The sequence below is a fragment of the Porites lutea genome, chromosome 4, assembly GCF_958299795.1.
Source record: "Porites lutea chromosome 4, jaPorLute2.1, whole genome shotgun sequence".
NCBI classification, from domain to species: Eukaryota; Metazoa; Cnidaria; class Anthozoa; order Scleractinia; family Poritidae; genus Porites; species Porites lutea.
This window is the reverse complement of record NC_133204.1, coordinates 41,044,823-41,059,822: the sequence shown is the minus strand read 5'-3', so window position 1 is coordinate 41,059,822 and position 15,000 is coordinate 41,044,823. Positions and strand designations below refer to the sequence as shown.

The following is a 15,000-nucleotide window of genomic DNA, read 5'->3' as shown; positions in this document are numbered from 1 at the left end:
ACTCAGTAAATATTTTGGTGTCAGGAAACACAGATCGCCTGTCAAAAGAAAGCCAAAGCTGTCAGAAGTTGTAGGAGACCTGGCCGTAAGTAGTAGAAAAATCGAACTATATTCTGTTGGAAACTGGGAAAGTAGCCATCGTTCCTTTGTGGCAGAATGGAAGATGCTTAAGCGTTGCAAGAAAAGATATTTGTCTCATTTGCATGCGACAGGTTCCTCCTCATGATCCCCTTTCACTCTATTTTGAAGTAGCCCGTTCCAGGCTCCAAGAGTGTTGGGAAAGTGCATCAAAAGTAGATGCGCGAAAACCGCTCAGGGTCTGGGGAGAGACAGAGTAGTGGAGTCTGTAAGTGTTGTTTTCAATGCCTCATTCCGCTATGCCAGCTCGTGGTATACCCTATGATTGGTCAATTGTGACAGTTTACTTTAACACTTGCGCGCGAATAGTCTAACAAACAGGTCGAGCAAGTGAAACCCTAGCCTCCAACGCAGACGTTCTTAAGGGTTCGTCACGCGTTCCTGCCTCACGTTGAGAGGATTGCGTGACAAGCCAAAAGTAACGTCTACGTGGGAGACTAGTGGAACCCTCCTACACCGGCACCGTCTGACGTTTTGACATTTGACATTTTGACTCGAGAAACGGCTTCTCAGGAAGTGGGCGGATTGAGGCGTTTAAAACTTATAGGCTCTCCCCTTCTCTCTTCCGGCCGATTTTCGTTCGTTCGCTATTTTGGCCCGTCTGCACTGACAGAGAGCCTGGCACAGGCTTATTGTGAAGAAGTTATTATTTTTATCGACTGCTAAATATGCACCGTCAAGCTTCTTTCGCGAGTATGTTCATCAGAGTGCAGATATCACTGTTCTTGCTGGAGCGATCGCGTAGATTTATCGCTTTTATAAGTTATATTTTATTACTAAAGTAATTTTTGTCTTTATTTTGTATTCCACACAGCCTCCTCATTCGTACGACGTTCCGAAAGAGCCTGATAAGGACGACGACAGCGGCGTTTATGATGAAACGTATACGCCTTTGCTCAGTGATAAGGCCTCAGATTATGTGCAGATAACAACTTCTCAGCCTATGCTGTCAGTACAAAGAACATCAAAACAGAACGTGGATGACGATAAAGTCGCCGATTCCACGGAAATATGACTCTAAAATTATCAGTAGTTTTGAGATGAATGTTCCTTGTCCAGGTAGTATTCACGCTCTAACAGATTGAGAGCACCACGTTCACCTCCTACAAAGCCGTTCTTTTTGTTGTCACGCAATACTCCTCTCCACTAGTTTGTGTGAAAGAACGGTGCGTGTCGTCATGAAAAACGGTTGCTTGGGCCGTGGGACTAACTCCGGAACGACCAATGCCAGCCAGTCGCCGGCAATTATCGTTACCTGCCGTGATAGGCTTCATTTAAGCTTCCAGCATGTTGGTTAACTTTTATTATTTCTACGTAGTCACCCGTAGTTTGCTACACGTACAGCCGTTCTTTGTGTCGTCATGCAACGTTCCTCCCCACAATGACGCTAGTAGGTCACCGGAGCCGCTTGAAGGTCGAACCTTTATTTCTTATTTTAAGACCATGAGTCTTGGTTTGCGCCTCGCAAAACCTCTTTTTAGTGGAAGAGATATGCTGCTTCATAGACGTTCTCTTGTTTTCGTTGCACCAGCTCTTACAACTCAGTTTTTCAGACTTTTTAGGCAAGTAAGTACTTAGTGGTCAGCTTTGAAAACGGGGCCCCTTTAAAGAGAGTGAAAATAATAATTTTCGTAAAGAATTGCATTTTTCACTTGTTTTCTTGAATCTAATTGTAATGTTTTTTATTGAAAAACATAAAAATGTATAACGACTTGGTAAGTAAACGATGGAATAAATAATTTAACCGTTGCCAGTTCATTATTTTAATAACTAAGTGATATTTGCCATGGCTTGTTTTTCAATTGTATAGCGAATAGTGCTATCTGTAGCCGTAGGAACTTCAGAATTTAGAGAGAAATCAGTAAGACACTGTGAATGAATTGCTGACATTTTTCAACTGTGCTGAGTATTTCATTCGCGGATATCCAAGTCAGGATGCTTTTCAAGACTCGTGGTTTTCGCATTTCCGTAGTTGCCTAGTTTTATGGTACAGCTAAGTATAAATAATGCGACGGGACCGATGAATTATCCTTTGTTGACACAGTGTTCTTCAAAGACGCGAAAGAGCGCTATGTAAGGATTAAAAATTAATGGACAATTATTTTCACCTTTTCCACATTGCTGATAATAGACCTTCTTTAACCCCATAAGCATATTGCCTTCAATTTGTCTTGGGACGACTGTGGTACCCAGGAAAAGTTAAAAACAGTTCTTATGCAAAACTGTAGGGGGTAAACAGGTGGTTTGTGGCCAATGTGAAAATGGTGAATTTACCTTTTTGTAGATCGGCCAGAGTATCATTTTGTGTAGTCATGGCTGGCCATCTCGCAGTAAAAATTTTAAAAAAAGCAGAATGCTTACGAGTTCTGTTATTCTAAAAGTTTGCTTTGCGCTATTGAGATGCTTTTGTATATGGTTTCTAATAGAGCGCTCTAGATCACCGACTGTTTATTGTACCCAAAGACTGATAGAAAACTGAAAAAACTTTGTTTTCACTTAAATTTATTCGTACTGAATTTAACTTGCGTTGTTAACCACGCCCTTTTGTAGTGTTCTACGGAGATCCCGCGTGGGATAATACTAGTTAAACATTTAGCTTATTGCTTCAAATTTCTGAATCACCGGTGAATTTGTATTACTTTTGTTGCATTTTTTTTAAGGGGGCGGGGGGCGCTGGGCTGTTTTCAGTTTTTGCCTCTATGAAAAACACCGGGGAACACGGTAACTTAATCATCAGATCTGGCGTCCAAAGTGAAAAGGAGCGTCCCTTATGAATAATTAATAACTACTTAATGAGATCTGTTAAGAGTGTCGAAAATATCTACCTAAGGTCACCTAAAGATTTCTTTCCAAAGGAAAAAAAGCTTGGTCGTAAATATCTCTTGAACTAGCTGTTGAGTCCACGAGTAAAAAACTATAGAGTTTAAAAGTGGCCCACAGTATTTATCTGTTTCGTCGATTTCATGTAACGCGAGACGATTTATAATTTTGTTTTTTTGTTCATTGTTTTAAGCAGCGGGAAATTACTTAATCGGCGTACCGCTCTTTTGAGGTATATTTATGCTGCAGAAACGTGAGTAAACTTGGGCTGACGCGTATATCAAACATCTGCTGGTGAACTCTTGTTGTCGTTTTTTTTTTTTCAGTATATACATAAGCTGCCATGATAGATCTGAAATTATGGTAGGGAAGTTCTAAAAAAGAAACTGAAAGTCGGTCATATTTTATTTTAAATATAATTTTCCTTTTACTTCCCAACGACATTAGTTCCCCGGTGTTGTTTATGCGTGTTGTTTTATTTTCGTCAAGATCACAAATTTAACATAACAGCTGAAAATCTTAAAGTTGTCTCCTCACTTTATTCCTCTTAATTTTTGACTAGTTATTTTACTATCTCCCTAGCTCACAGGTCTTCCCTTTATCTAATGCACTTTCAACCTAAAATTGCAGTTTTCGTATTTAAACTGTCGGAATCGGCGAATATCTATAGAAAAAGCTCGCCCATAGCAACGACAAACTTTCAAACCTTCAAAGAAATTTCTAAGATAAAGAAACTGTACGAGTTGTTTCCTTTCTCATTGATTGGATTGGTTGCCAAAACTACTAAGCGGAACGTCACTTTTACGAAATTTGTTTTAGACTGTGACAAATGCGACTTGAATATTATATTTCCTAAAAATATGCAAATCAGTGACAATGTCTACTTGTCAAACAATAAAACTCGCCAGGTTCTTATAAAGCACGTGTTGATCGGATTTATATTCTATCAGCCAGTGACGTCTGAGTTTTAAAACAACTTTTATGCTTCCATTTATTTCGTTTTGTTTTTATATTTTTACGGGAAATTGCCACGTCGTTAGCGACATGGGCGAAACGACCAAGCACAAGTCGGGGGGAAACTCCCGCCATCTTGCGATATAAATACTATGATGGTTGCACTAACGTTTGTCGGATGGAAAGAAGAGGAAGATGGCATTGATTGTGGTACTGTGGTTTTTATTTAGTTCGACTTTCGTATATCATGTCACGGGGAAGGATAATCTAACAGGTAAGACTCTTTAACTGTTTTAAGTGCAGCAGGTTGACTTTTAAGCCAAGGCGAGAGAGGTCGCTTTCTTATACTAAAAATAACCTGCAATGTTTAATATGACATGTATTTTCTAAGTCTAACGCGGATTTTTGCTTAACACTTGTTGTTGTCAAGATACAAAATAAACTGCAAAGATTTCAGTGGCAAAATTTAGTAATCTTTCAGCCCTTTTTTTTTGTTCCAATGGCCTTTTTGCTCTTTAAATTTTAGCCAGAAAGCAACTTTTTGATTCAATCCATACATCGCGTGAAGCTGCTCTTGTTAGAAATGGAGGTCAAATGATTCAAGCATTCTGTGTTTAAAACTTCATTGGAAAGACAAGTATGTCCGCCCTGAGTTTTCGCCTGCTTCCCGGGGATTTTTCGAAAGTGTATTTTAAGGTCGAATATTGAAGGCGGTTTGATGCGTATATACGTATATATATATGCTGGCGGGCATGTAACAAATTTTGATAACTACAAGCCTAAATTGAAGGTAACCTTTGGTGGTTGATCGAGCTGTTTCGTCAAATATTGCGTAAGATTAACTTAAGATTGAGTCCGCTCGAGAAGCGATAAAATTCAATTGCTGAATGGTTCTTTTTTAACTGTAAATTTTCAGTCACGCTTTCGTTTGTAAGTGTTAATTTAATAGTGCTCTTTAAATGCGTGGCCTGTATAAAATACCCTGAAACTCTTCAATAGTAATAATAATACCTGAATGATTGCTAAAGCCATCCTTCAAAAACAAAAACAAATATTTAAGTATATATATATCTGGCTCTAAGTTGGCACAATCGTTTAGTTTGAATAACAAAACATCAAAGTCACGCCATTCATTATATGAAGCACCTTTAATTTGATCAGCGGCTTGTATTCAAGGCTCGCTTTGAAACATGGCGGGAGAGTCGGCGAGAGCAGGCGACAGGGACACTTTTCATTCAACGGAGAAAATTCTTTCTGTTGTGAGGTAAAAAAAGTTGCAGTTTTCCCAGCTTGCATTTTTGTTGGTTATTACTTTACAAAATTTCAGTCCCGGTTCATTAGCTGCAAACCGTTGCTGGCCGCTCGTTTTCTCAAAGAACCATGTGCCGTGCAAAAACTATTACCTTGTGTACTCATGTGTAACTTACTCTTGAACGTCATTCAGTACGCTGATTTTATCTCTGTAGTTGGAAGACTATTAGTACAGTTTACCGCCAGCTTTTTTGAGTCAAATGCGTGAGTCTTTCATCTTGTTGTAAACGGAATTCCAGCAAATACTGAAGATTTCCGACGACTTTCCGAACGTTTCCGAAAATGTCGAAGATGTTCCGACAACGAGAGAGCACTTCCGATGCTATTTAAAAGATGACAATTGACCACTCCAGAAATACCATGACACACCATAATGCTCTTTGTTTGTTACCCCATAATTTTGCATAGGCATTATCTTCAGTTTCTCTCGGGAATTAAAGTGGCCCTAAGAGAAACTGAAAACAATGCTTATGCAAAATTTTGGGTTGACAAACAAAGAGCATTATGGTGTGTTATGGTATTTTCTGGAGTGGTTAATTTTAGTGTGTTTCGATTTTGTAAGGACAAAAAATCATCATTCAATGCCTTTTTGGAGGATTTTCGTGGAAATTAAATTGAATTTGAGTTATTGATCCTGTGTCAAAGAACATTTTGTCCGGATTTGTGAGTCAGTTAGGGTGATAAATTGTCCTTGATGCTCGAGATCAACGTCTTTAGTCCGCAGGTGTGAGACTCACACATAATGCAGGCGGGTAAAGTGCAGACGTGTACATACTGCTTGTTAGAGCCTTCTTCTTGGAGCAATAATAATCCGTGTGAAGCAAGGGAGCCTCCAGATTTCAAGTAACAGGAATGATCGAATGGGGGCAAAAATCAAAACTCAAAAAATCTCTGAACCAAAAATTAACCCCAAAATGTTCTATTTGATGTGATGTGTGAAATGTTAAAACAGTGGCAATTAAGAATTTGTTCATGCTTATGGATGCACGTGGGAAAACTTCCCAAGTGCATCCATAACTCGATATATGCACAGCTAAAAGCGTGAGCAAATTCTTTTATAACATAGCTGACAAAAATGTTGCCTTTTGATTAACTGCAAAATTCTCGTAACGCACGGCACAATAACAAACGCTTCTATTGGCTGATTACAAACACGCCACAATCATCTAGTTTGAATGAAAATTCTTTCTGTATAAAACTGAGAAAGAAAATTAATTGCTTATTTATTTGTTAACGATCAATGGAAACTAAGTAGAAACAAAGTTAAAAAGTCTTAAAATCCACCTAAAGTTAAAATACTCACATGCTTGAGTGGAGTATGGTTTGGATTTGCTGAAAGATTTTTACGTTTTGCTCAGCGAAATCCAGAAAAATTGTTTTTTAGTGATGAGATGTGTCATCCTACTTTAAACTTATATTCATTTACTAACAATAATGGCTGGTCATTACAGCTTCTTGAGAATGCCTGGTTTCAATTAAATGTTTTGTGAGTAATAAATTTATGTCTTCTTATGTAATTTGTCTTGTTATTGCAAAAGAAATTTTCCGGTTTCAGTTGGATTGTTCGGCGATAACAAATGTGCACAATTTTTTGCTATTGAGCTTTCTTTATAGTTAACTTGTTTTGTGAAAGATAAACAAACGTTAAAAACAGAGGACACTTTATGCAAATTGGATCTTTTCCGACACAGAACAACTAGGTGGTCTTTTCCCACTTGCATGTCAGTCTTTATGTCAGACTTTTCAACAAATCCTTCAGGCTCTATTGTTTGTGAAACATCTTCACCACTTTTGCTGTTGGTTTGAGAGGCTAGAACGAAGCTCAATTCTAAAAAAAACTGGAAAGTTTTCCATCATTGCCATCCATTTTTGGGTACTTAGGAAAAGAGACAAAAAACACAGCTTAACACGTCATCATGAAAAAAATCTTTATTTACGCAAGGGCATATGGAATTAAAGATTTTGTTCACAGCAGTTCAATAGGACTCATATAGGGCAAGCATGCATGCATGCTATGTTATAAAACATCTTTGGCTATGCTCTCTTTGCAGAACTACGTGGCCTGGATACACAGGCACTACCATCAAAACTTCAGATTGTTCTGAATACCCCAAAATATCTCTACTTCAATCAAGTCTCCCAAAAAAATACTTGCCAAATTTTCCTACCCAAAAAAATGCTGGAATTGAAAATGTCAAGTCCAAAAAGAAAACCTTCAATCATCCCCATTGCCTTGAAATCCGGATTAGCCCCTGCCCTGCTGGGTTATGAATAGAATTATTTTAAAACTTTCTCTAGTCAGTGCTTTTAATACACATTGTTTACCCTACCCTGCTGGTAGAGTCTCTTTCATTCTTCCTTGGAAAATTTACCCTGCGAGTGAGCAGAGTCTCAAGTCAAAGCTTCAACATCCCCTCCCAGTCAACCCCCTGGACATTTGAATTTTTTTTCAAAAATTAATATTCAAATTCCCACTGCTTCAGTTAAAATGCCATTCAAATGCCCCATCATAGTTTCATTTTAGGTGATCAAATACCTCTATCCTGAGGAAATTAAAAAGGGACCATATTACTCTTTTAACTATTAAATGTAGCTTGTCTAATGCCCTTGAAGCCAAGTATGCAGACAGAGCAAAGCTTGTGCAATCCTTTGCTTTTCAGCTGTTCCACCATGAAGACGCAATCTTTTCTTTTAAAAGTCATGCCAGCCCCCACGATGATTTATCATGTCCCACGGGACTCCTCGAAGTTGCCACTTCAAAATTCAAAGAAAGCAGTACTTAAGTGACCCTTTGCACAATAAACAAGCTTTAAACATTCAGCTCTTTTTATAAATCTAGATTAACCTCCTGCTGTTCCTAAATAATTAGTCTTTAACAATGCTAGAACTTAATATTTATATTAAGAGATTTATTAGTTAAGAGAAATATTGGTTTGGGATGTACCAGTACCTACTTAGTACCTGGAAAATTGTAGGTCTTAGAAATACTAATCTGATCTCAAAATTGTGGAAGAATTTTTGGCATGTCTCAAGGGTAGTTTTTGGTGTTTCTTTATCCCTAAACCATAAACCTTTTGCCTCAGATTTTAACTCTCTTCCAGACGCTTTTGCAAAAATGGTTCCTGCAGGAATCATTCGAAAAAAAATTGTAAAAAAATCAGCATTACTTCCAATTGCCACCAAATTTGGTACACAGAAAGGAGACAGTCAGCCAATTACAGGGTTAGTTTCAGCCTCTGGCCATGAAAAACTTTGACACACAAAGTTTTGAAAATTTGGAAAAAATGGTCGGTGATGCAGGAAGAATTTATTTATGGTGGCCTTTTAATAACAGCCAAGAAGCACTTTTAGAATTCCCTGAGAAGGAGTGTCTTCTAGTGAAAATAAAAGTGATTTGGGTCATCAGCGATGAAATGAGAACGACAAATCGATGTAAGCGAGCTTGCTTCCTTTCACTTGCACATGTTTACTCTCGGCAATGAAGACCACATGTTTTTCAATTGGCAATGAAATGCTTCTCAGAATGGCTTCTAAGTCCAAAACCTCGCATATTTTCTTGAAATCAATTTTCCACATCAAGAGCTCAATATTTTGCTGGAAACAAGTTTTTTTAGCGTCTGAAGCAAGAGATTGTCTCAGAAACTGATGCTTAAGACTAGAATTCCAGTATGCAAATGAGTATTTACCATTAGCATAATCTGATGGCTGCAGAAAATTAATTTTTAAAAAATTCTATGTCATTGGGTGGTCTGTTATATCTTACATATCAAGGAAAAAATTTTTCTTTTTGACTTTTTCCTCAAACCAGACATAACTGTTCCAAAAATTACATTTTTATTAAAAATGCTTGCATAAAAATTATACAAAAGGACATCTTGTGAATGTTTTACTAGAGAAAAAAAAATTTTTTCCTGCAAGGGTATTTTATTTGCCCTTTACAAAGAGGTAAAGCCTTCTATGCTGCTCTTTATGACCCCCTGAGTAATTAATTTTCAAAATAACTATGGCAATTTTTTCTCTTTTTTGAGTTGTCTGGAAAAGAGTTAAACCAAGGTCTCCGAGTCTTGAAGAGTCTGAGATTTTACCATTCATCATCACCAGTGTAGTCTAGTGAATTTTGCATGATCTATTTTATAAATTTCTTTGCAGTTACCATGGATATGAAGGTCCGGGCATGGTGTGAAGCTGGTGATGAAGGATTTAAGACAGTAAATATTATTTGGTATCCTCCCAACAGTCCAGAGAGTACCTCTTCTGCTGAATCCAGTTCTTACTCAGTATTTTTTGCAACTGATATTTCGGGAAAAACTGAAGAGTACAAGTATCAGTTTGGCTGTTCTCTAAACACAACACAGCAGTCATTGCAGCAAGGGCAATTGCAATGCAGCATTTCATGTGAAGGTTGTTTATTTCCAGTGTCTTTTTACTTCATCCTGAAACTGACAAACTCCTCTGGATCTTATGTTACTAGAAAAAAAGCCTGTCGCCTTGCGACAATTGGTAAGCTCTAAAGGATTATTGCTTATTGAAATAGTGATGGGACAATAGTCTGTCACTTTTTATTGTGACAGAGTGTATTCCTTCTCTGTAAGTAAGATTATTTCTTCTTCCAATTGGAAGTATGGTGTGTATGGATGTTGATTGTCTGACCTCCAAAGGCAAGCTGTTCCACAGCACACCTCCACTATAACAAAGGCTTCTTTTCAGTGTGGAGTTGTGGAATTAGTGAGCTTGCATTCATTTTCTTCTTGGGTTATAAGTAATTTAATTGCAGCAACAAACTAAATGCAAAGTCAGATATTCTGGTGCATGAGCTGTGTTTTTTACAATGCTATGCATCATTATTGCTTGTCACTAATTTCGCACTGATGGACAAGCTAGAATGTGAGCAACGATTCGGCGACTTCTGCAAATTAGAAGGTAAGTTCTTAGAACAGTTTCCCCACACTACATTACACAGTAATCAACAGATGTGGCTGGACGAGTGAATTAAGCAGAATCTCAGGAGGGAGAAAATACATAATGCACTTGATCGCACTAATGCCAGAAGCAATCTTCTTAGAGAGTTTTTATTAATATGACACTCCCAAGGATTATGAAGTTGAGACTTGCTTAATTGGGGGATCGGCGCATAGGTATCCTGCAGGCTAATGGAGGGAGGGAAGTCCAATATGATGTCCTTTCACAAAAGAGGTTTCATTTGCAGCCTTGATAAACAGTGCCCAGTCAACATGTTCAAGAAATTATTATTATTATTAGCATAATAATTATGTTTTACGCCGAGGTTGACCAAAACAAATATAGTATAAGATAATTATTATCTTGTCCGCATGAATATATTGGGGCATGCAAGCTTACTTCGTCTGAGTCAATGTCATCCTGCTGTAGGTCTTGTAGGATACCCCTTGTGTACTCACTTAACATCCCATTCCTTTTTAATTATTTTCCAGTCCCCTTAGATCTACTTTGGTGCAAAGGATATATTAAACTGCAGTTTCGTTCGGTTTAGTGCCACCGGAAAGTGGACACTAAATGTTTGTTAAAATTATGCAAATCCAAAGTTTGACATTTACATTTTTGCAAAATATATTTGACTTTGCGTATTTTTTAATCCCAATCTGCAAGAGTAATTAGCAATACGGTATTTACTACTGGACCATATAATGTCTTTTACATAATTATATCTTTTGTTGTTTCTTTTATTGGTTAGAATTATATTATTTATCTCAACGATTTTTTTTCAGTTCATTGTACAATGCCACAAAATTTTAAAGTAATGGAGAGTGGAAAAAGGAATCTCACGTTGACATGGGAACCTGCCCCTCATATGAGAAAACTTACTTCGTTACTGTGTTACAGGATCTGGTATGGCTCAGCACAAGCAAAATCTAATGAGGTAAAGAAGCGAATACCCCAGAAATACATATCAGTAAAAGGGGAATGGAATGATCACAATTAAAACTGTTCATTTATAAGAATGGGCTGTCATAACTGACCAAGTGATGAAAGTATTGAGGGTAGTGGCTCATAAGAGCTTTTAACAGAAAGCTTATGATGTATGTTGTTAATTACTGTTACACCAGCTAAAATAATATTTATAGTTTAATTTCTTATTTGTTACTTATCACATTCAAAGTTAACTATCCATTTGTGATGATGTAGTGTATTTCCCTAAATTGGATCAAGACGTCAATACATCTATTCAAGAGGTAACTGAGTGTATGCCTGGGAAAACGTTAAAACTATCTTAAAGACCAACTCATGCTGTTGCTCTTGGAAGCAGCCACTTGCAAAAAGCTTTTCATCACAGAGCTTAAATCACAATTCAAATGGGGTTTCACAGTGCAGTGCTAGTCATTTACGAGAGTGGTCACAAGGAAAACTTTGAAAGTATATAATACTTAACAATTATTCCTCGACCCCTATAAAGGGCTCTGAGCCCATGAGGCCGAAGGCCGAATGGACTATTGACTCAGAGACCAGGAGGGCGAGAGGAATAATTATTGTTTTAGCAAAATCCAACTAGCTGGTCAAGAATATCGTGACAAAACAACTTTAGCTAGCAAAACGCGATTCAGCCGCCATTGTTTTGGTTTTCAAAGCCGGTAATTTTCGTTACTATGGGCTATAACATATAGCCTAGCAGCAGCTCAACCAATCGGAACACAGCATTGATAATAGACCACTAGTTGGATTTAACTAAATATTATTAGCTCACTAATAAGCATTTCTTTAAATACTGTTTTAAAGCTCAGGATTAGCCTTGTATTCAGGAGGAGTCACACTACAATATGTACCCCTTAATTTATTTCCTCCTAAATACACTGAAAAAAAAAACACATTCAGTCTATCCAGAGCAATTTTAGACCTCCTTGCCCCAGTGGCACTAAAAAATTGTTTGTGACAAAAAATACAACTTCTGAAAACGTTGGGAAGTTGTTAACTGGTAAGTTTCGAAGGCTTGAATGGAACAGTCACCTGTAAAATGGTAGCTTTCCCTTTGCTACAGAATCGTCTAGGGAATATTTGGCTCTTCAAAAAGATATTTTGCAGGAAACAGTCGTTGAGTACCCCTAACGAGATCATTTGAAAAAAATTCTGTTATTAATGGTTGGAGCCAAAAAGAAGCTGCTGTATTCCTTGCTGCAAGCCTTCGCAGTAGAGCTCCAAAAAACTTAATGGTATGTCCAACAGCGACTGGCGAAATTATGGCGAAATTGTTGGTAAACAGGAGCTTCCCTTCGGAGTTCAAAAACAGGTAACCTGTTCCAGGCGTTCAGATAGTAGAGCGCGGGAGAAAAATTCACGAAGAAAAAAATAACGAGGTGAGACTAGAGGGGGAAAGGGGGAGAGAACTGTAAAAATTCCCTTACAGAGCTCTTTCCGCCCTTAACTGACCGCCGACCGCGTAACTGTGACATGAACTACAAAGTGCTGACAGGCTAGACGCGACCCATAAGCTCGTGATAGTGTCAAAAGTGACCTTTGAGTTAGCTTTCAATAAACAACATCAGAGGTTTTCCTTCCTTAACTAAGCAAATCTAATTTCTGTCGCTGAGTCTAACATTTAGACGGTCAGTCATGCATACTGGGCAATTATTCCCTGCGGTTTGTTTCTGAGTTTAGAATTTGATTCCAGATGCAGTTAAGTACTGATTTTCTTTGACCTCTGTTAAAGAATTAATCCTTTTATTGCGGCTAAATAACCTTTCAAATAAGATTTTTTTGCCTTTCTGGGCTTCCATAAATGATCTCACACGCACACCTTCCTTTCACATTGCCTGACATTGCCGTGTCTTCGTCCATGCTTTTCTCTTGCCCTCAACCTATGGCTGTTGTTGCTGTTATTCCAAATCGCTTGAGCTTGGTTTCATTATGGCTACGAGAGGCGCAACGATGATGATCGTGGAAATTGACTCGCCAACTTTTCCTTTGGTTACGTTTATTATTCGTGGAAAGAGTAGAAAAATGAAAGTCTCCCAGAGCTTGTTGGAAGAATAGCGAAAACGTCCTGGCCTCGGCGAACGAGATTCAAGCAAATTTTCTGCTCTTCACGAAAAGATTCCTCATACAGGAAATGTTCCATTGCATTGTTTATAGTAGCTTCGATGTCGGCGTGATTCGATAACAGATGTCTCTCTCCCTCCATATCGCATTCCTCATCAAAGTCCCCAGTGCTCGAGTGTTAACAGAAGGTGTCATAATCGACCAATAAGAATCCAGTATACCTGAACGACCCTTTGTTAACAATGTTTACAGGCGTTCTCTCGCTCTTACCGACCCCCCCCCCCCCCCCCCCCACCCCCACCTCCATTTTCCCGGTGTACAACTTAACTCGTTTCCCACTTACCGCCGCTCTCTACTCTCTGAACGCCTGGAACAGGCTAAAAAACAGGACGCGTTACGCCAGGTACATACTTGAACAACTGTGCCAATAACGCTGCGTGCATGCATTTACTATTTATAGACTCGAAACTCAGACAAACAAACTGAAACTAACATCAGCGAATTCCTCGCTTTTGTCATAAAATTTCATGTTTGTTTGTCGTGTGTCGTTCTTTACTTTTCTTCGCGCCTTATTTTTCCGCCCGTTTAGACTTTCCCTCGCCCCCACTATCTGCCCCTGGGTCTTCGAGGATGGGATGACAACAACAGAGCTGATATTAAGCAACGACGACGGCCACAGTAACGACAACGGCAAAAAAACCCCGATAGGTTTATATTAGCAAAACAACAACTTTGCTCGAGCATTACGCTTTTTTTTGTACATTTCTTAGCCACTGTTGCACGACTGGGACATGAAACCTCCTAATTTCTCGCGCCCGCTTTACGGAGTACGTGAACACAACACAAAAAGTTTCTTTCTCTTTTTCTAAACTCGGATACGGTCCTTTCGGATTAAATCCAGAAAATTTTGCCAACACTTGACAAATTAAATGAAATTGAATAAGATCGATGAAGTTTGGAACAGTGCGAATCAGTTTACTTTTTAGGTGAATTTTCGGTTTGTTGTCATCCAAACATTTTGCTACCATGGCAACATGATGTAACGACGTCTCCTCTGTATTGCAAATCAGTCATTCTGACGTAATTCGCGCGCTACACTATTGGAAAAAGAAAGTATTCAAGCTCTTGCTGCAGCTGTCCAATATCCAGTTTATGTCCAGTTCAGCTTATCAGGATGTTCCTTCAGCCACTTAGAAAAATTTTCTGTCCAGCATTTATTGATACAGTTAAAGATCAAGACAACAGGCTTCGACTATTCTGAACAGAGAGGGAACGTTCTTGCTCGACACCGATGCAACAGACCATGGAAGCAGTGCATTGTTTACACAACTTTTAAACGGGGAAGAAAAGCGTATTGCATTTACAAGTTGAACATTCTCAAGATCTGAAAGGAACTATTGTATGACTCGTTTTGAACTTTTGACAATAAAACAATAAAGTTTATGTTCACGGGTAAAAATATGTGTCGGGCCCGACTTATCTTAGCCCCGTGGCCTCTAGGTGAGGGTTAAAATGATGTATGAGAAGGCCCAAAACATATTTATTCCCAAGAGCATAAACTCTATTACTGTTATTATCACTTTGGAGGATATTGAGAATATAAAGACTACAAAAAATAACAGCAAGACAGTTTGAACAAAATCGTTCGAGCATTTACATGTTGAATGGCGTATATTTCTGCCCGAAACAGGTTCGAAATTAGTATTGTTTCTGAGTGTTAGAATTAAATATACTTGTGTACAAATCTTAAACTAACAGTTTGGCATAATT

At 38.3% G+C, this 15,000-nt stretch overlaps 2 protein-coding genes across 2 annotated transcripts in view; both read left to right on the top strand.

Annotated features, from left to right (window-relative positions):
- LOC140933608 (receptor-type tyrosine-protein phosphatase F-like) overlaps nt 1-2,492 on the top strand; it is a 16,017-nt gene extending 13,525 nt beyond the window's left edge. The window contains exons 9-10 of the mRNA XM_073383211.1: nt 25-85; nt 953-2,492. Of these exons, the coding sequence (XP_073239312.1) occupies nt 25-85; nt 953-1,153 (262 nt within the window). The 3' untranslated portion in view covers nt 1,154-2,492. The remainder of the gene's footprint in view (nt 1-24; nt 86-952) is intronic.
- A 1,129-nt stretch (nt 2,493-3,621) lies between these two features.
- LOC140934679 (uncharacterized) overlaps nt 3,622-15,000 on the top strand; it is a 30,554-nt gene continuing 19,175 nt past the window's right edge. The window contains exons 1-3 of the mRNA XM_073384261.1: nt 3,622-4,186; nt 9,373-9,723; nt 10,968-11,119. Of these exons, the coding sequence (XP_073240362.1) occupies nt 4,108-4,186; nt 9,373-9,723; nt 10,968-11,119 (582 nt within the window). The 5' untranslated portion in view covers nt 3,622-4,107. The remainder of the gene's footprint in view (nt 4,187-9,372; nt 9,724-10,967; nt 11,120-15,000) is intronic.